This window comes from Barbus barbus, assembly GCF_936440315.1.
Source record: "Barbus barbus genome assembly, chromosome: 6".
In the NCBI taxonomy this organism is placed as follows: domain Eukaryota; kingdom Metazoa; phylum Chordata; class Actinopteri; order Cypriniformes; family Cyprinidae; genus Barbus; species Barbus barbus.
The window spans coordinates 17,444,487-17,466,445 of record NC_136734.1 but is presented as its reverse complement, the minus strand read 5'-3'; the positions used below and the strand labels follow the sequence as shown (position 1 = coordinate 17,466,445).

The window sequence follows — 21,959 nt, the reverse complement described above, 5'->3', positions numbered from 1 at the left end:
GGCATCTCCAAGAGGTGCTAAAGAGGATAAAGACTGCTGGATTGACCATCCGCCCAGACAAGTGTGGCTTGGCCAAGGCGGAGACCCAATACCTGGGGTATGTACTGGGACATGGGGTGGTCCGACCACAAGTTGGTAAAATTGAAGCCATTAAGAATGCTGAGAGGCCTGTGACCAAAAAGCAGGTACGGTCCTTTTTGGGACTGATTGGCTGGTACCGAAGGTTTGTACCAAACTTTTCAGCCCGGGCAGTTGCCCTGACTAATCTCACCAAAAAGTGCCACCCAAACAAGGTGAATTGGACTATGGACTGTGCAAAGGCCTTCCAGGATTTGAAGGACTCGTTATGTAAGGAACCACTGCTTCAGAGTCCTGACTTTGAGCAACTGTTTACTGTGCAGACTGATGCTTCAGAGCATGGCCTAGGAGCTGTGCTGTTGCAGGGTGAACAAGACCATCTAAAACCCATTGCCTATATCAGTAGGAAGCTCCTTCCCCGAGAGACAAAGTACTCAACGGTGGAGAAGGAGTGCCTTGCCATTAAATGGGCATTAGACTCTCTGCGATACTATTTGCTGGGACGCAAGTTTCGGCTAGAGACTGACCATCGGGCACTAGCCTGGTTGGGAAAAATGAGGGACACTAATGCCCGAATAACTAGGTGGTTTCTAGCCATTCAGCCCTTTGATTTTGAGGTGCTGTACAGGAAAGGAGCACAGAATTGTACCGCTGATTTTCTCTCAAGGGCACCTCAAGAGGTGTCAGGAGAGGGAGGGGGAAATGTCACAGAGAGCCTGTGACCTAAGACTAAAAGGACTTTTATTTTGAAAGGACTGCTGAAGTACTTGTACCCCCATAAACAGTTAACACCAATATACACACACAATCTACATGCCGGCAAATTAACATCGTATACAAGATGTGTGGTTATTTTTCTGTTTAGGTGGTGTGATAGGCTCTCTGCTTAGTTCCATGTTTTTTTTTATATAATTTTCTTTTCTTTTGTTGGTTGTTTGTTTTGTCTCAATGCTAAATGTTTTGTTTTGTTATATGATGTAACCTTCAAAGAAACCACACCAAACTCTTTTACAAATGTTAAGTTATTTCCCCTGTAACAAACTAACATGTACACATAAAATACTGTTATACTCACATTGTGGGTCACCTCTCTACTGGCAAACCCATGTGCAGCGACGGCTGCCATTTTAAAGCTTCTAATTGCCCAATTGGAAGGGCACTTTCATTATTAGTGACATCACAGGGGGAAAACAGGGAAATTATAATTTCTCAGACATTTTTCTTTGTAATGTGGAGACATAATTTTGTAATTAATAATGTGATGCATAGGTTGTATGTTAATACCATTTGTTTAATATATTTGTATAGTTTTATCTTGCTTTAAAATTATCATTTATTTATACATGGTATGTTCCAGAAGTGGGAGGAGCCTAACTCTATAAAAGGGCTCCTGGTAGCCATTTTTAAGGAGAGTGTTTGGGGTGTGGGATCACTCCTTGTATTTTTGGGCCTGAATATTGGCATAGCCAGAATACATGTGAAACTCTCATGGATTTATATATATATATTTCTTTTGCCTTATTTTTTGTTGCTGTATATATTTTTGCTTGGGAATCACTTTTGCACCAAAATAAACACCCTGGATTGAAAATTCTTCTCCATCATCATTGATTTTACACCTTCACCGACGGTACATCCTAACAAGAACCTTAAAAAAAAAAAAAGCAGACAGAATGTCTATTATCTCATAATATCTTGATGGTAGCTTATATGACATACAATGATTACAACACTGCTACAAGAACGCCCCTGTGAATTTATTATTTTTTTTTTGACAAGTGCCATTTTATCACAGACAACATTGAAAAGTTTGGGGTAAGAGTTTTTTTTTTTTCATAATTTAATACTACTTCATCAAGGGTGCATTAAATTATCAAAACTGACAGTGCAGACATGTATAATTTTACAAAACATTCTATTCATCAAAGAATTCCATAAAGAAATAGGCCTATTACTTTTTCCACAAAAATATTAGGCAGCGAAAATGTTACAAATAATATTAAGAAATGTTTGTAGAGCAGCAAATCAGCATATTAGAGTGATTTCTGAAGGATCATGTGACACTGAAAACTGCTGAAAATTCAGCTTCACAGTAATAAATTTAATTTTTAAATGTATTAAAATAGAAAATGGTTATTTTAAATTGTAATATTTTGCAGTATTACTGATTTATTTCATTTCTGATCAAATAAATGCAGCCTATAGGTGAACATAAGACTTCTTTCAAAAACCTTAAAAAAATCCTAAAATGTTTGAACCGTATATAAGTTTTTCTATTCAATTTTCAATTAAAACTGGAAGTCTAGACAGGACATATTGAAGGGTGTAATTGTAAATGTGTGTGCTAACTGAAACTTTCTCTAGCAAGACTTGATTGGATTAACAATGCAAACATGATTTTTAGATATCTAACAACAGGGGTGCCCTGCATCTGCATCTGTCCCTGCTTTTGGAGTTGTTTTTTTGTTTTGTTTCAACTCTAATCAAACACAGCTGAACCACAGCTGGTTTTGGGGTTCACTTTAAAATGACAGACAGGTATATTGTTGTAGCAGGCTTGAAATCAAAGACTGCACAAAGAATAGGAGGCAGACCACTAGAAAAATAAGTGAAAGGAATTGCAATGTTCAAGGCCACTGCATTGCTGCCAAATCAGTCAGTGGCTTAACAGTGGTTTTGTATGAAAGTAAACCAGGTTTGACTGGTTGGCATGGCCTTTATATTCCAAATATATCCATAACAGTAGGGTTTATATATATATATATATATATATATATATATATATATATATATATATATATATATATATAATTATTATTTTTTTTTATTTTATTTTTTTCTCAGTTGTTTACTAAGAGGTAGAATTTTTGTGATGCGACAAGCTAATTTGTGATATTTTACTGTACCAGCTGTCAATAAGCACATATGGCAGATTTCAAAAGGCTTACCCGTTGGGGTCCTGTAGTAAAACAAGTGCATGTGAATGCTAATGCTAATGGATAGCTATATATATATAGGAGATCTATTTGGGTATTATAGATCTCCTTGTTCCTACCTCTGGATACTGACTGATAAAGTAGTATTTTATGGTTTCACACACAGCCTAGCTTATATGGTGGCTATATGAAAGGAAGTGCATTTATTAGAGTAGTGACAGTGAGGAAATTTTTCCACCAGTTAATCAACGTGTTACGTAATACTGGTATCACCGTGATGGGGGTTCTTTGAGTTTTCCCTCTTTTACTCGCTATCCTTTGCTTTTAAATAACTTGTAAATGTGGCATGCACATTTTACATACACTTTTTCAAATTAGCGGCAATTCAGTGTCAGTTGCTTGAATTCAATTCAAGCAATAAAATACAACGTTAAAGAACTTTTATTGACTAAACAAATAAAAATACACCATCCTATATGCCTAAAATAAAATAATAAATAACTTACACAAAGTTTAAATACAAAACTAAAAATCAGTAGACATTGTGGAACCAAATAAATAAGAAATATAGAACGTTTATTACAAAAACGAATAAGAAAGTTTAGAGGCACGGCATAGGCTACTCCTTCATGTAAAATAAATTAAATGAATTACACAAAGTTTAAATAAAGTAAAAATCAGCAAACACTGTGGAACCACAGACAGGACCCTTTCTATTCTAACATGACAGTGCCTCTGTGTATAAGGCATGGTTCAAGAAGACATGATTGATTCAGTCAGTGTGGAAGAACTTGACTGGTCTGCAGAAAGCCAAGTCCTGATCCCAGCTGAACACCTCTGGTGTGACTTTATATGCAGACCTTGAGCCAAAAACTCGTCATCAAACACCAATGACTTGTACATAAGGGTACTGTCATTTTAGACAAGTCCAAAACTGTTGCAACAGAGATGGAAATACAATTTTTAAATACATGAATTATGTTTCCATCTTTGTTGCCATAGTTTTGTTAGTGTCTTTTTCTGCTGTAAAGAAGGGGGTGTCCCAACACTTTTGACATTGTGTCTATACAAGTCATTGGTGTTTGGTGATGAGTTTTTGGCACAAGGTCTGCATATAAAGTCACACCAGAGGTGTTCAGCTGGGATTAGGACTTGGCTTTCTGCAGACCAGTCAAGTTCTTCCACACTGACTGAATCAATCATGTCTTTTTGAACCGTGCCTTATACACAGAGGCACTGTCATGTTAGAATAGAAAGGGTCCTGTCCAAACTGTTGCTTATAAAATTAGAAGCACACAATTCCCTAGAATATCATTATATGCTTAAACTTTAAGATTTGTACTCATGGAAATTACTAAAGTAGTCAAACATGTTCATTAGAAGGGGGTGACCCAATACTTTTGGCAATAAAGTGCATCAAGTTTTTGGAGGCAAACCGTGGACTTGGAGCGTGCCAGCTTGATGATTCCTCTGAAGACTGCTTCGACTTGAAGCAGCGCTGCTAGACCGATCGGTGTGTGTTATCAAAGTACTGCGAGAGCTATAAGAGATGTTAAGTTATTTATTATCTTATGCTTTCTCTCGCTGTACTTTGATGCCATATCGGTCTTCAAATCGAACACACCTCTTTATTTTCTTTTTCGTGACGTATTGTCAAGTATGGTGACCCATACTCGAAATTGGTGCTCTGCGTTTAACCCATCCAAGTGCACACACACAGCAGTGAGTAGTGAACAAATGCACACACACACACACACACACACCGTGAACATGCTGCGGCGCCCGGGGAGCAGTTGGGGGTTCGGTGCCTTGCTCAAGGGCACCTCAGTCGTGGTATTGAGGGTGGAGAGAGCGCTGTACATTCACTCCCCCCACCTACAATCCCTACCGGCCGGGGACTCGAACCCGCAACCTTTCGATTACGAGTCCGACTCTCTAACCATTAGGCCACGACTTCCCCAAATAAAGTTGGCCTCTTTACTCTCGCATGTCACGTGACAGAATGTAATCGCAACCTCTGCGGTTGAAAAATCACGTTTTTTCATATCGCAATATTATCGCAAATGCAATTAATCGTTCAGCCCTACCTGGTGTGTACAAAAACAGATAATTAGAATATGGTTGTGAGATTTTGTTTGACATATTATATTTTTCTGAAATGTAAGCTTGGCAAACAATTTTAAAGATTTTGGTCATTCAGGTAGACTTGAAAATACATGCCCATGGGCTTTACAAAGAAAACCACAAAGTAAATCAATTTGCTTCAAAATGACTTGTGTTGTAAGTTATGCTAAGTTAGACCTTGATCGCAAGGAGCAGAATTAAGTATGCGTATACTACTTTTTATATATGTATGATATTTGGACACACACAGTTAGGTCCATATATATTTGGACACAGGCACAATTGTTTTATTATTATTTTAACTGTTTAACAAAACACATTCATGTGGGCTTAAAGTGCACACACTGAGCTTTTTTTAATTTGAGGGTATTCTCATCACAATTGGAGGAAAGGTTAAGGAATTACAGCTCTTTAATATGTAACCCCCCACCCCCTCCGCCTTTCTTTTTTTTTTTTTTAAAGGGACCATAAGTAATTGTACAGTTGACTCAAAAGCCAGTTCATGGACAGATGTGGGCTATTCCTTCGTTATTTCTGTTAGGACAACAGTGGTGGATGATCAGAGTATCCCCTCCATGGTAAAGAAAAACCCTTTCACAACATGCAGCCAAGAGAAGAACACACTCCAGGAGGAAGACGTGTCACTGTCAAAGTCTACAATCAAGAGAAGACTTCATGAGAGCAAATACAGAGGGTTCACCATAAGGTGGAAACAAGGCCAGATTAGACTTTGCCAAAAAACATCTTTAAAAAAGCCAGACCACTTCTGGAAAAGCATTCTTTGGGCAGCTGAAATTAAGATCAACCTGTATCAGAATGACAGGAAGAAAAAAGTATGGAGAAGGCCTGGAACAGCTTATGATCCAGAGCATACAACGTCATCTGTGAAACATGGTGGAGCAGTGTGATGACATGAGCATGCATGGCTTCCAGTGGCACTGGGTTTATTGATGATGTGACAGAGGACAGAAGCAGCCGGAAGAATTCTGAAGTGTATAGGGATATATTCTCTGCCCAGATTCAGTCAAATGGAGCAAAGCTGATTGGGCGGCAGTTCATAGTACACATGGACATAACATACAGCAAAAGCTACCCAGGAGTTTTTGAAGGTAAAAAAGTGGAATATTCTGCAATGGCCAAGTTAATCTCCTGATCTCAACTTGATTGAGCATGCATTTCACTTGCTGAAGATAAAACTAATGGCAGGAAGACCCCAAACAAACAACATCTGAAATCAGCTGCAGTAAAAGCCTGGCAAAGCATTACAAAGGAGGAAACCCAGTCTCTGGTGATGTCCACGAGTTCCAGACTTAAGGCAGTCATTACCTGCAAACAATTCTCAACATTTTATTTATGATTATATTTATTTGTCCAATTACATTTGAGCCCCTGAAAAGGGGGGTGGGGGCTGTGTATAAAAATGGTTGTAATTCCTAAGAATTTCATCTTGATTGTCTTGATTGTTTGATTAGTTTTTAATTCAATTCTGTGTCATACAGAGGCAAAATGATTAAAATTGTGTCAGTGTCCAAATATGGACCATGTTGTGCCAGCCACCCCAAAGCTACACAAAAGAAGCATTTTCTTCTCCTCTCTTTTTTGCTTTCTTTCTGAACTCGTTGTAAGAGAAAAACGGAGAGAGAGGGGGATACAAAGAGTGGATTGTGTGAAGTATTGAGTGGGTCTTGTGACAGTATTCAGGCAGCAAGGCTCCAAGGATGGAGGGATGTGGGGAGCAGAGCGCTGTTCGTGTGTGTTTGTGGAGGGGAGCGCTTAGCTAGTGGCCAACTCAGGCGTAAGCTGTCAGGCCGAGGTCACATGACCTCCGTTGTCATGACGAGCAAGCGTCACCCCGTGTACAATGCTCAGCCGTGCAGTTCACCAGACAGTCAGAGGCTTAGACTGAGCTCTACACTGAACTTACACTTCATTTCATTCTGCTTTCACAGCCCTAATATGACTCTAATTTATTGTGCTTTATAATGACTGCAATAAACTTCCAAAAAATGTTTGGGTAGTTAAAATTACTTACATTTTTTTTTCAGACATCGAGGTATTATGTTATATGAAAAACTCATCAAAATTACACTGTTAAAAAAAGTTTATCAAAGTTGTAAATAAAAGTTTTCAGGCTTTCTATTTCCAAATTTTACATTTAATTTAATGTATTACTTGCTGTTTCTTTGTAATTTTTAAAATTTACTAGCCATTTCTGAGTGAGAATTTTCACCACTTCATTGTAGCTCATATATAAATGCTTAGTTCACAAATAACTTTCTAAAAGTAATGTTACTTTTTTATAAACATCAAGGGGTTGTATTATATTATATTACATACAATAAAATCATAATTAGCCATCAGATCTTTGTTATATAATCTTTATTTCCATTTCCATTTCATTTATAATCTGCAAATGATATATTTAAGCCACATAAAATTTTGGAAGAAAAAAAAAAAGCTAGTTTTATTCAAAATGAGACAAAATCTTTTGCAGTTTTGCTTCTCAGACAGGTAGTTTTCTTTTTTTTAGTTTATTTAAACAGGACATACACAAAAACAAGGAACTGGTGAAGAGTAGGATACCATATAGGACTGTAGTATCGGATCACTCATATTTAACCAGTTTATTAATTCCTGTTCACCAGAATACTGTATGAGCATCTTCAGAGTATAGACCCAAGAGGAAATACTAACACGCCATCAGTCAGCATGGAAAGAGATATCATGTGACCTCTGACTATTATTAATGAATCAAGCTCAAATATTTGCTAGGGTTACTGTCTGTTCAAATGTGCATGTTCGCATAGACTACATTAATGAATGGTGACCATTTGGTAAATGAATGTCCTGTAGTAATGGTGCCCTGTGATGGTAACCTCTCTATGGTTCCTGGGTCATTTTTTTTTTCTTGCATGTGTGTTATGTGTGGAAAAAAATGTCAAGGTTCAGCAGAAACACTTTGTCTTTCCCACACACAAAAAGTTTGATGTTATCTCAGTTTAGGGTTTGATTGTGGTGGATGTCTTTCAGGCTTGGCTGACTCTGACATTTAGGGTGTATTCACACCAGGAAAGTCCACTAGTTCACTTGCTTTGGTCCGGACCAAATACAATGTTAATCTGTTTTTTTTTGGTGCCGTTCTCTTTCACACTGCCCTTTTTGCAGGTGAACCATAAATTGTAAACAAAACCACACATGTGCTTAGGTCATCCATTCATTGGTTCATCCATTAAACCATACCGGAGTTTGTTTGGAACCGGACCGAGATCACCTCTTCAGCTGGGTCTCGGTACGGTTGTTTGGTGTCCACCTGAGTGCAATTTCTGTATTCACACCTGCCCAAAAGATCCGCACCAAGGGGGGAAACGAACTTGAGTTTGATTCAGTCAAACCAAACAAGACAGGTGTGAATACACCCTTAACCTCATTAACACGGTAGCTGCTCAGAGCACTTGTCGCTTAACTCAGGCACGGATGTCAGATCACAAATGTGACCCTTTCTCTGATGAACAGAGGAGCTCAGATCAATGAAAATTCATATAGACCTTTAAAATTAAAACTCAAGTCAGAATGTTCTGTCCACACATCAATATAATTAAAGTACCGGGGCTGTCAGGCTCCAAAATTGTAAAATAATAGTTAAATTTATAAAAAATTACTCTGTTCAAAAGTTTACATGCACTTGATTCTTAATACTGTGTTGTTACCTGAATGATCCACAGCTGTGTTTTTTTGTTTAGTGATAGATGAGTCCCTTGTTTGTCCTGAACAGTTAAACTGCCTGCTGTTCTTCAGAAAAGTCCTTCAGGTCCCACAAATTCTTTGGTTTTCCAGCATTTCTTTTGTATTTGAACTCTTTCCAACAATGACTGTATGATTTTGAGATCCATCTTTTCACACTGAGGACAACTGAGGGACTCATATGCAACTATTACAGAAGGATCATACGCTCAATGATGCACCAGAAGGAAAAAACAGTTTTCACCCCCAGCTCCTCATGCACCGTTTTTCCTTCTGGAGCATCAATGAGCGTTTGAACCTTCTGTAATAGTTGCATATGAGTCCCTCAGGCAGTATTAACAATCAAGTATATATAAAGTGTTTTAAATGGGTTATTTTTTATAAATTCAAACATTATTTTCTCTTATGGACTATATGTAAACATCTTTTATGTGAAATATCTTATTCAGGTCAGTACTAAATGAACAATAACATGCATTATGTATGATCCCTCTTATTTTGGTAAAATAATTAATATTTTGCATATTCTGCAAGGTGTATGTAAACTTTTGACTTCAACTGTATACACTGAAATTGTTGAACCTCCACTAACTGTCCTTGACGTGGCATTTAGTTACAGTTTCAAATGATTGTCCAAGTGAATGATATATGCATGAAAGGAACCTTATAAAGGTTATTTTTTTAATGGTAAATGTTTTTTTTTTTTAACATTACATGAAAATAAATGATCTCTTATTTTTTTTATAGTTTCTTGGGTGAAAATATCTAAAATAATAAGGTAGGCGGTAACTTGCATGAATTTGTTTTATCTTTCTCTTGAAGGCTGGTGTCATCCATTCATGCTGTTATGGCCACCGCAGCTGGCATCATCGTGGTGTCCTCGTGCAAAGGCAATGTGATTATGGACCGGTAAGTTGGCCAACCCTTGACACACCTTTCACAGTGCACCAATGAGAAGCTTTTCTGCAGCAGAGGATCATATTCTGCATATTTGCAAATAGCCTAGGTATAAAGTTAATGATAAAACGGATCCAGATCCATCACAAGCCTGGATATTGACTGGCCAACATAGAGTTCCAGTCATGCTAAAAATCACAGTATAGTGATGAGAAAACACCCACACATATACATATATATATATATATATATATATATATATATATATATATATATATATATATATATATAATATATATATATATATATATATATATGTGTATGATTGTGCCTATATAAAAATAAGGTGCCTGTCAAACATTAGTATTTATTTCAGCAACCAATTACAATTAAATTCTACACTAACGTTCAAAAGTTTAGGGTTTGTAAGATTAATTAATAGTTTTAGGCAGCAAGGATGTATTAAATTTATGCCAAAGTGAGTTTTATAATGCTACAAAAGTTTAATTCATCAAAGAATCCTGAAGAAATGTGTCATGGTTTCCACAAAAATATTAGGCAGCACAACTAGTTTCAACACTGATGATAAAAAGAAATGTTTCTTTCACCAAATCAGCATATTAAAATGATTTATAATGCTATATAAATATTAGGGCTGTCAGTTGATTAAAATTTTTTATCTACTTAATTACAAGGTGCTGCGATTAATTAATCTAATTAATCTCAAACTAATTTGGCTGTGAAAATACCCCCAAAAGATAATTTAAAGCTATTATCATGTTAAATGTTTAGACTACAATGGCCTAAAGTATGGAACATAAAAGAAGATAATTTGCGAAACATCTCAGTATTTTTTGTTTATGCAATGAAAGTCACTAGTGACCAAAACAGCTTAGATACCAACAGTAGGCTATTCAAAGTACCTTCTTTTATGTTGTGCAAAAGAAAGTGAGTCATTCAGATTTGAAACAATATGAGGGTGCGTAAATGATAACAAAATTTATTTATTAATTTTTGGTGAACTATCCCTTTAATGTTTTTATTTTTTTTTAATAAAATGATAGGCCTACTCTAAAGAAGAAACTAAAACTACCAGCAGGTGGCAGTAAATGTCTTTTAGAGTCGATTCGTTCAAATGGCCAATTCATTCAGGAATTCAGTAAACGGCTCTCTCTTTGAATCATTGGTTCACATGATTCGTTCAAACCGCGGATTCATTTAGAAACTACCAAAGTCCCTTTAAGGCAAGTCATGTCACTTGGCGGCCATCTTTAAAATGCCTCTTGGGCATGCGAGTGCAGCTCCTATCTCTTTGAATGGAGAAACATCAAATGCTCTAAAAATGTTCGCCAAGCTTACGATTAAATTTTATATTTGAAATCACCAAGGAAATATGACAACAACTGTATCACAAATGTTGTTTATTTTTCTCAAATAGCATTAAAATAAGCTTATTTTTCAGGCTAGATCAGCAAGTGCGCATGCAGTTCAAGGCGCGTATCTCAGAACGCTGACTGTTTCTATAGCAACCCGGGACTACTAACGGCAGCTGCAGTGACGCGCTGACTGATTGGTTCTTTTGCTCAGAAGGCGGGGCTTCGTTCGATAGTGCGACCATATTTAGCATTGCATTTTTCCCCATTCAAAACTATACGAGTGAAACGTCTTGGGTATTCTTCAGTCTTTGAAACTACTAAACACCGCTGTGTTGCTCGGAGACGCACAACATTTCTACTGTGGCTTTTTAGGTAATATTTTCGTTGGCAAAATTGAACAAAACGTGTTTAAAATATAGCACAATAATAACTTCTTATTTACTGAAATGTTGTATGAAGTCACATTTGCACTCTGTGTTTCTCGTGACAAAAACAGCACTCGTGTGATATTGCTCTCACTGCTCGTATGATATCGCTTAGCTTATGATAGAAATATGAGACAAAAACTCACCCAGGGCCATTTTTTGCCCCAATATCTTGAATATTTGGGCATAACTGCATTAATGGAATTGTTGCCCTGCATCTTATTTGTAAACAGTCAACTGTATGTAAGATGATGTAAGATCTGGGGGCAGGGCCATTGCGTTAACTGTTAAAATATTTTAATCACATTATTTTTTCATAACTAATTAATTAGGTTAACGCGTTAAACTGACAGCCCTAATAAATATATTTAATATATGAACATAACATTTTTCTTAAATATATACATGCATGTGTGTGTATTTATTTATATATATATAAATATAAATGTACACAGTACACATACATTATGTACACACAACCTTTTATTTTGGATAATCTTTGCCCAACACTAATATATAATTATATCTGAAAAATATTAAAATACAGTCTTAAATGGTAATAATATTTCCCGATATTACTGTTTTTCCTGTATCAAATAAATGCAGCCTTGGTGAATGTAAGAGACTTGTCTCAAAAAAATTAAAAAATCTTACCAATCCCAAAATTTTTAGTGGTCGACCGATATATCGCCAAGACCGATATATCATATATTTGGCATTTTTCAAAATATCTGTATCAGCCGATACGTTTTTACTGTTAGGCCAGTAATTGCCACGGTGTTCGCGGCGGGACTTTTATTTTGACGGCTGAGAACAGCAGCGCCTGAGCACACAGCGCTCACATTCTCCCTGACTCATTCTTGTTTGCTGTCGTCGTTAACAGCTCTGTCTAATATAGACAGAAGTCTGTCTAATAATCAGATTAATACATTAATACGGTTAAACAAGGGAATTAAAATGTATACAAAAAAGTATTATAACGATTGCTTTTAAATTATTATTAATAGAAATTATAATACTTCCTCATTTGCGTCAGCGTTCAGCAAATATGCATTTACATAATTTAAATAAATCTTTGACTGTCTAATGAACATTTAATTTCACAAACCTGGCAAACGTAGTCAAATCCAGTTGTGAGATCTTATAAAGTTCATCTTCACTGGAGACGTATGATCGACAAACTTTAAACTTATGATTTCAAATTATGCTGTACTTTATGCATTTGCCCACTGTCATATTCATGTCATTTTCACTGTGTGCTGTATGTAAAATGAGTGTTACCTTGGCTTTATTTGAAAAAATCTGATTTTTATTATTAGTATTATTATGTATCATACATAAAATGTGATATTTATTTATGAGAAATACTTTGTCATCTAAAGGATGATTATTTTACACATTTATTTTTTAATCAATTTTCAAATGATTTCAAATTTCTATTAAAATAAATAGTTATATCGGCCATCGGTCACCCTGCTTTCCAAGATATCGGCATCAGCTGTAAAAAAAAAAATCCAATATCAGTTGACCACTATTGTACATTCTGTTCTCATAAATGATGAAAATACAGCATACATTGCAAGAAATCTGCTTGAATCCTTTTGCTCTTAAGCACCACTACAGTACGCCAACAATTTGATCTTCAAAATAGTGCAATGCCACTTTAAGAAGGAGGTCCATTAGACCTTACCTGCCCATGCCTTTCGTCATCTCAGTGGCCAATCACAACAGCCTCGGGGGTAACAGTGCTTACCTCTGTTTTTATGCCACATCTGCTGACCCCTTTGGCTCCGCCCCCACCCCAAGGACACAGAGAGGAGGAGATTAGGTACACCGAGTCCCAGGGCAGCAGCTGTTATCTTCGTCTCTCTGCCCTTCCCTGGCACTAGAATGACACCTGCAATTTCAGCCTCTGCCACCTGTTCATGTGGGGCGGGGGAAATGTGTGTGTGTTTGTGGCGTAACAGGGTAATCCACAGAAGGCACTTGCCAGGCAGGCCTAGAGAAAACTCCCAACCTCCCTCTTAATCCCCCAGAGGCTTAATACTTGGCTTGGGCACATGCACAGCCGTGATCCTGAGTGACAAGGAGCATCCAATGACACTGTGAGTGTTAAAGGCATAGTTCACTCAAAAATTACAATTGTCGTCATTTACTCGCTCACATATTTCACAGGATGCCCTATCTTCTGTTTTTCACACAATGGAAGTGGATGGGGATTAGGGTTTAGGGGAATTAGGGGATTTTTGCTATTACCTTTCACTTTAGTTATATATAAAAGATCAGCTTGTACATTTAGCTAGATATCTCTTAATTTTCCTTGCATCAAGTCATAGAACAACAACAACAAAACAAGATGTTTTTATGTTTTTGAATGAAGTGTCTTATGCTCATCAAGGCTGATGAAAAATACAGTAAAAATAGAAATATTGTGAAATATTATTATTACAAGTTCAAATAACGGTTTTCTATTTTAATATCTTATATAATATCTTAAATGTAATTTATTCCTTATTCAACTGATTTTTCAGCAGTCATTACTCCAGTCTTCAGTGTCACATGATCCATCTGAAATCATTTTAATATGCTGATTTGGTGCTTAATAAACATTTCTTTTTATTATCAAGGTTGAACATAGTTGTGCTGCTTAGCATTTGAGTAGAAACCATGATACATTTTTTTCAGTATTTAATTTGATGAAGTTCAAATAAACTGTATGTATTTGAAATAGAAATCTTTTGTATTTTTTTTACTGTCACTTTTGATCAACGTAATGCATCCTTGTTTAATAAAAGTATTAATACTTTTGAACAGTAGTATACATGGGAGGGACATGGGATTAGGATGGGGTGTTAGGCAGAAAGGAAAAGAATACAAAAAATCTCCATAAAAATATAATTTAAAGCCGTAACAGAATAACATTTGAATTCCTAACGACTCGTTTAGGCGATTTGTTTTTTTTTCTTGATAGACAATAACTTTATATATCTTGCACTTTCGGCTTCACAACTTTGCAGAAAGTTTATGTTCACATACTGCTACATAACACACTGCATGAAAGGTAATATTCGAAAAGGCATAATAGGGGCACTTTAACTAAATTGTGCTGTATATTTTAAGTCTTATGAAGCTTTTATGCATACTGTTAATTGATAAGGGTGTATGTTCACTGATAATAATTGCGCATGGCCAGGGCTTCATGTACTTATGTTTTTTTTTTGCATATGTGAATCTTACATTTACCAAATAATTGATGTATATCATGTTTGTGGTGTGTATGAACAGTATAGACATGTTTCAGGTCAGTGTAGCCATAAGCTCTCTTTGTAATTAAACAATTCAGCACTAATCACATATGCAAAGTCTGTGGATCAGTGTGACTTTGTATTACAAAGTATTATTTTAATATTTTATCAATTTATTCATAGATTTTTAAAGATTTTTACATAATGTATCATGCCATTATATTAAATATTATATCAAATGTAATATGGACTACTTCTGTAGCCTAGACATTTAAAATAGCTGTTAGCGCATTACATAATGCTGGTTGGTAACCAAGCATTTTTTAGCTACACCCTATACAATACACGTCTGTTAAAGCTGTTTGTTTGTCTACTGCAATCCACACCCGAAAGACTATTCTAGCTGTAAAATCTATTATAATTATTTTATGTTGCAGTTATATTTTAATAAAGGACTTTTAATGTAAAGTCAAGTCCCACATGAGTTCTTTAGATCTCTTGTTTTTCAGTGGTGTGATTTACCAAGCTATTAGTCTTTTTGTGCTTTTTGTGCAAATTAAAGAAGGGATCAGAATCATATGAAAGGACCATAATAAACCATATAGAAACACTCTTACAGGTACAACCACTCAGAATATGTTCGCGAACCACAAAGCAATGTGCAACAATATGGCAGAAAATTTGGCACAAAGCATTTTTTTTTTTTTTTTTTTTTACAGAAAATTTAGTTTGGGTTCAGTAAGATTTTTAAAATGTTTTTGAAAGTAGTGTCTCATGTAAACTAAGGCTGCATTTATTTGATTAGAAATACTGTTAAAAACAAAAGAATATGAAATATTATTTCAATTTGACAGTTTTCTATTTTAATATGTTTTAAAAGTAATTTATTCTTGTGATGGCAAAGCTGAATTTTCAGCATCATTAATCCAATGTCACATAATCGGAAATCGTTCTAATATGTGACCCTGGACCACAAAACCAGTCATAAGTACAAGCGGTTTGTTAAAGCAAAATGTTAAGCAGCACAACTGATGAATAGAAAGTCCAAAACAACAGCTTTTCTTTTAAATAGAAACCTTTTGTATCAGTATAATGGTCTTTACTGTAACTCTTGGTCAATTTAATCCATCCTTGCTGAATAAAAAATTCTGACCCCAAAAGTTTGAACTGCTAACTTCTATAATGTTTTTTTTAAAATATAAAAAGTAGTTTTTTACAAAATGGAAAAAAAACTGTCTGAAATCACTCCACACATGATTTGTTCACCTGTTCTGTTCGTCTTCTGTTCCAGACACTGGCTGACCACCTATTTTGTCATTTGGTATGGCGTTCCCTACATGTCATATGACATCTTCGCCATGTACCTCAGCCATTACTATCGCTTCCGGGTCAAAGGTCACAAGGACTATAAAAGCCACTCTCTACGAACCGTCAACTCATTTGTGAGGAAAGAGTTCCTGCTGGTCCTCCATCACATTGCACTACTCGCCATCCTACTGCCTGTGACTCTGGTGAGAGAGAGAAAAATTGAGAGGACAGATATATAGGATGAGTGATATGACAGCCAATAATATAATGGGAGAGAGTAATGGGCCTTCTCAAATAACCACCTCCACCTATAGCCAGGACCAAGTGGTAGGGAATGTAAAAAGGGGAATGCAGTGCTTTTGTGTCCGTTAAGTACCTGATCCGTGAGAAACAATTACCTTAATAGCAGCTGTTACACTGCCAGAGTACATGCAGTGGGGCACACACACGCACACACATGCACACTGGTGGAAACCTGGTCTTTTGTTTGGTGTCTCTGGGCTGTCAGTGGTGATAGGAGATCACTTTACCCATGCTTCCATTATTCACACACAGCTGCTACTCTGATACCACCTCACACGCACACTGCTTTGTGCTCCTGTTCCACAAAATGACCCATGAAACATAAAGTCACAAACACAAACAGATTTTGATATGTGTGGTAATAACACAAAGAAAGACGAAGCCCCAGACCACCACAACAAAACATCTGGCTGTCCCACGAGTTACACAAGATATGTAACATTTCACACATTTTTTAAATGTACATTAGTTAATAGGCTACATTACACTGCAGTAATGTTTAATAGGGTATTTTGCATGGGAAAAGAGTATGAATAGACAAAGTATAGATAAATATTATAGAAGCTATAGACTTTGCAAATCCCCCCCAAACAGTGTGGTTTAGGTTACAATGCAGGTAAGCTGGTAGGGTTCAGATGGCTGTTCTGACTGGTCGTTCTTATCTTGTGTTACATTTATACACACATTACACACCTTCGATCCACCATATCCACCGCTGTGTATCATATCGCATATATGTGGGTCATTCACAAAACTAGTCATAGAGTAATTTTGTAAGAACACCATTCAGTACATCTTGTCTAGTGTAATTTGTTCACTCATGAGGGTCTGTTTCACTTGTTTGTCTTTTAATTTAGTATTACCTATACTTTGCAACTTTATTGTAGCCTGATTTGAACTGTTTGAATTACTTCCACCTAAGATGATTAGAAGAACACTGACAAGGAGGTGTGAGTTGTGATTGTATAGTGCCAGGTTTGTCACTAGGGCTGTAAATATTTTCATTGACAATGATTCATTTAGATTATAATTTTTTAATATTAAGTGTAATGATTTATGATGAAATCTAAAATGTGATGATAATTTAATGTTTTTATTGTTTATTTATATATATATATATATATATATATATATATATATATATATATATATATATATATATAGTGGTGTGAAAAAGTGTTGGCCCCCTTCCTGATTTTTTTATTTTATTGCATGTTTGTCACTTTAATGTTTCAGATCATCAAACAAATTTAAATATTAATCAAAGATAACACAAGTAAACACAACATGCAGTTTTTAAATGAAGGGGTTTTTTTTATGAAGGGAAAACAAAATCCAAACCCACATGGCCCTGTGTGAAAAAGTGTTTGCCCCCCCGTTAAAACCTAACTGTGGTTTATCACACCTGAGTTCAGTTTCTCTAGCCACACCCAGGCCTGATTACTACCACACCTGTTCGCAATCAAGAAATCACTTAAATAGGACCTGCCTGACAAAAGGGCTTTTCACACTTGAAATAGTTAACCCTGGGTCATCCTAAACCCCGGATAAGTGGAATCCTGGGTTATCTGTAATCACGTTTCACACTGCTCATACTATACCTGGGGTTAACTGTTAACCCTGGGTATTCATTAACAGTCGTTTCACACTGTACATTCCTAAACCCCGGGTTAACGTTCTTATTTGCATATTTGCGGTGTCACTGTCACTGATTGGACGAACAGCGATTTAGTGCTGGAAATCCATTTATCCTTTGCTGAAACTTATGCGTCTTCATGAAGAGCGCGGGTCATGGTTGCTTAGCAACGGCAGACGCCACGCGAACGCGAGCTACACGATGCGCGCTTGACGTGACACGAGCTTCACTGCTCATTTTCTGATTGGCTGTCTGTTGCCAAGCGTCCAGCAGCAACAAGCAAACTCCGCTCCGTTTCACACTGAACAAACTTAGCGCCGCAATGCGGGGTTAACACCACAAATGCGGTGCTAATCCTGCTCCGGAGCAGGGTTTCATAACCCCGGGTAAAATGCGGCGCTAACACCGCTTTCAAATTGCCGGTGTGAAATGTGTCTTTACCCGGGGTTAAAAGCGGTGTTTAGAACGACGATAACCCGGGGTTAAGCACAGTGTGAAAAGCCTTAAAGTGAAGTAAACCAAAAGATCCTCAAAAGCGACACATCATGTTGAGATCCAAAGAAATTCAGGAACGAATGAGAAAGTAATTGAGATATATCAGTCTGGAAAAGGTTATAAAGACATTTCTAAAGCTTTGGGACTCCAGCAAACCACAGTGAGAGCCATTATCCACAAATGGCGAAAACATGGAACAGTGGTGAACCTTCCCAGGAGTGGCCGGCTGACTAAAATTACCCCAAGAGCGCAGCGACGACTCATCCAAGAGGTCACAAAAGACCCCACAACAACATCTAAAGAACTGCAGGCCTCACTTGCCTCATTTAAAGTCCGTGTTCATGACCCCACCATAAGAAAGAGACTGGGCAAAAATGGCCTGCATGGCAGAGTTCCAAGACGAAAACCGCTGCGGAGCAAAAAGAACATAAAGGCCTGTCTCAGTTTTGCCAGAAAACATCTTGATGATCCCCAAGACTTTTGGGAAAATACTTTGTGGACTGACGAGACGAAGTTGAACTTTTTGGAAGGTGTGTGTCCCATTACATCTAGCGTAAAAGTAACACAGCATTTCAGAAAAAGAACATCATACCAACAGTAAAATATGGTGGTGGTAGTGTGATGGTCTGGGGCTGTTTTGCTGCTTCAGGACATGGAAGACTTGCTGTGATAAATGGAACCATGAATTCAGCTGTCTACCAAAAAATCTTGAAGGACAATGTCCAGCCATCTTTTCGTGACCTCAAGCTGAAGTGAACTTGGGTTCTGCAGCAGGACAATGATGCAAAACACACCAGCAAATCCACCTCTGAATGGCTGAAGAAAAACAAAATGAAGACTTTGGAGTGGCCTAGTCAAAGTCCTGACCTGAATCCAATTGAGATGCTGTGGCATGACCTTAAAAATGCGGTTCATGCTCGAAAACCCTCCAATGTGGCTGAACTACAACAATTCTGCCAAGATGAGTGGGACAAAATTCCTCCACAGCACTGTAACAGACTCATTGCAAGTTATCGCAAACGCTTGATTGCAGTTGTTGCTGCTAAGGGTGGCCCAACCAGTTATTAGGTTTAGGGGGCAAGCACTTTTTCACACAGGGCCATGTGGGTTTGGATTTTGTTTTCCCTTCATAATAAAAAACTTAATTCAAAAACTGCATGTTGTGTTTACTTGTAAACTTTGATTAATATTAAATTAGTTTGATGATCTGAAACATTAAAGTGTGACAAACATGCAAAAAAAAAAAAATATCAGGACGGGGGCCAACACTTTTTCACACCACTGTATCTGTGATATGGTGTGAAAATATATGATATGATATTTTTTATATATATATATATATATATATATATATATATTTAGGGATTTTTACTAAAAAAGGTGAATAAAAAACAAAAACAAGGCAGTATACTACCGTTCAAAAGTTTGGTGTCAGTAAATTGTTATTTTTAATTATTATTCCTCAAAACATATTCCACAATAATACTAAGCAAGCTCACACAGTTTTAAAAATTTATAAGTTATAATAATAATATTTCTAGAGCACCAAAATCAGCATATTAGAATGATTTCTGATGGATTTTGTGACGCTGAATACTGGAGTAATGATGCTGAAAATTCAGCTTTGCATCACAGTAATAAACTAAATTTAGAAATGAATTAAATTAGAAAACAGTTATTTTGAATTGTAATATTTTATAAAAGTACAATATGTACTGTATTTTTAATCAAATAAATGCAGCTTTGGTGAGCATAAGAGACTTCTTTTAAAAACTGACCCCATTTTGAACTGTTGTACATTGGGTTAATTGTTGTAATTCTCAGTTATTAATTTCATAATCTGTTTATTCCATATGGATTGCATCCTTTTCACACTGGTGGAATGTGTGTGCGCATATTTGTGCTGACTGTGTTTTTTTGCTCTCTCTGTGTACATCAGTTCTTCAGGAAGGACCAGGGTGACTACTTCATTGGCTGTCTCTTCCTCACAGAGCTCAGCACTCCTTTTGTTTCACTGGGCAAAATCCTCATTCAGGTAACACATGAGTGTGTATTTTACTCAGCAGTCCTTCATAGTGCTCTTCCTGCCAGCTTGACAGAGGAGCTGCTAGTCAACACTTTTCGTGTTTCCTTTAGTCAAGATAAATGTGTGTTAAATACAGAGATGGAGGTCTGTCAGAGTACCAAACAGTACAAGCATTCACTCAGTGTTCCTGCTTTAAAATTAAAATCTATTGCTAATACTTGCTTATGTTTCTGCTGTTGTTTTCCCATCAAAAATGGACACATCTTGGATGACAATCCTGGAACATTTTGATTGGAGAAAGTGTTAATAATAATGAATAATTTGAAATTTTTTCATGTATAGCACCCTGGAACATTGAAAAATGCAAATCCTCTTAATGTTTTAACAATTTTTTTTTCATGACTGTTGTAATGTACAGCATTTTTTAATAGAACACTTTTAAAGATTGTAATTTATTTTACTGTTACTCGCTGAAAAAAAAATTACCCCAATGGCAGTGTGATAGATAAATAAAAATGTCCCTGCTAGATGGAGCATTCTCTGTGTACACGTATTTTCCATTCTCTGTACTTTACCAAATAACACTTTTTGTGCTGATTCTTGGTTTCTGCTTATTGGGAGTGATTAAGTGAAATTGCTTTCAGACATGTATCTTACATTCTTTCACATGCCCCCTTTTGGTAGTCATGGGTATTGCATATTAAAGCAGTCCCAACATCTGTAGTTGTAGAGACAAAATATCTGCATGAAGTCTGGTCCACTTTGCAGTTTTTTTTTTTTTCCTGACAAGGAACCGCTAAGCAGGATGAGACTGACATGTGAAGGGATCAATCACAATTTTAATCTCAGTTTTTTTTTGTTGAGAAATGCTTTGAAGGCCTTTAACCCAAAATTTAAAATTCTATCATCATTTACTCACCCTTTGTTGTTCCAAACCTGTATGGCTTTGTGTGATCCTTGAAACGCAAATCAAAATATTTTTTAATGAAATCCCTCCATTGAAAGTCCAGTTAACCTAAACTTAGAAGATCCAAAAGGGTTATAAAGGCAGCGTAAAATGAATCCATATTTTGAGTGGTTTAATCAGTCTTGTGAAGAGATATGATTGCTTTATATGATGAACATATTTAATTTAGTCTTTTATTAAAATTTAAACAATGCACATACATACACAGAGCACATTTGCATATGCAATTAACCAGTGAGTTTTGAAGTTTCCATGTTTACCATATGTGATGCACTGCATGTAAATAAAAGCCTAAAGTGTTTGTTATATAGAGCGACTGTATGTCCTCACGAGACTTGGATTAAACTGCTTGATTAATATGGATTTGTTTTATGATTCCTTTATGACTTTTTTGGGTCTTCA

The 21,959-nt window shown here is 36.4% G+C and overlaps 1 protein-coding gene across 1 annotated transcript in view; it reads left to right on the top strand.

Annotated features, from left to right (window-relative positions):
* LOC306871417 (ceramide synthase-like) overlaps positions 1 to 21,959 on the top strand; it is a 34,216-nt gene that overhangs the window by 7,457 nt on the left and 4,800 nt on the right. The window contains exons 2-4 of the mRNA XM_079419329.1: positions 9,702 to 9,788; positions 16,114 to 16,333; positions 20,504 to 20,599. Coding sequence (XP_079275455.1) covers positions 9,702 to 9,788; positions 16,114 to 16,333; positions 20,504 to 20,599 — 403 coding nt within the window. The remainder of the gene's footprint in view (positions 1 to 9,701; positions 9,789 to 16,113; positions 16,334 to 20,503; positions 20,600 to 21,959) is intronic.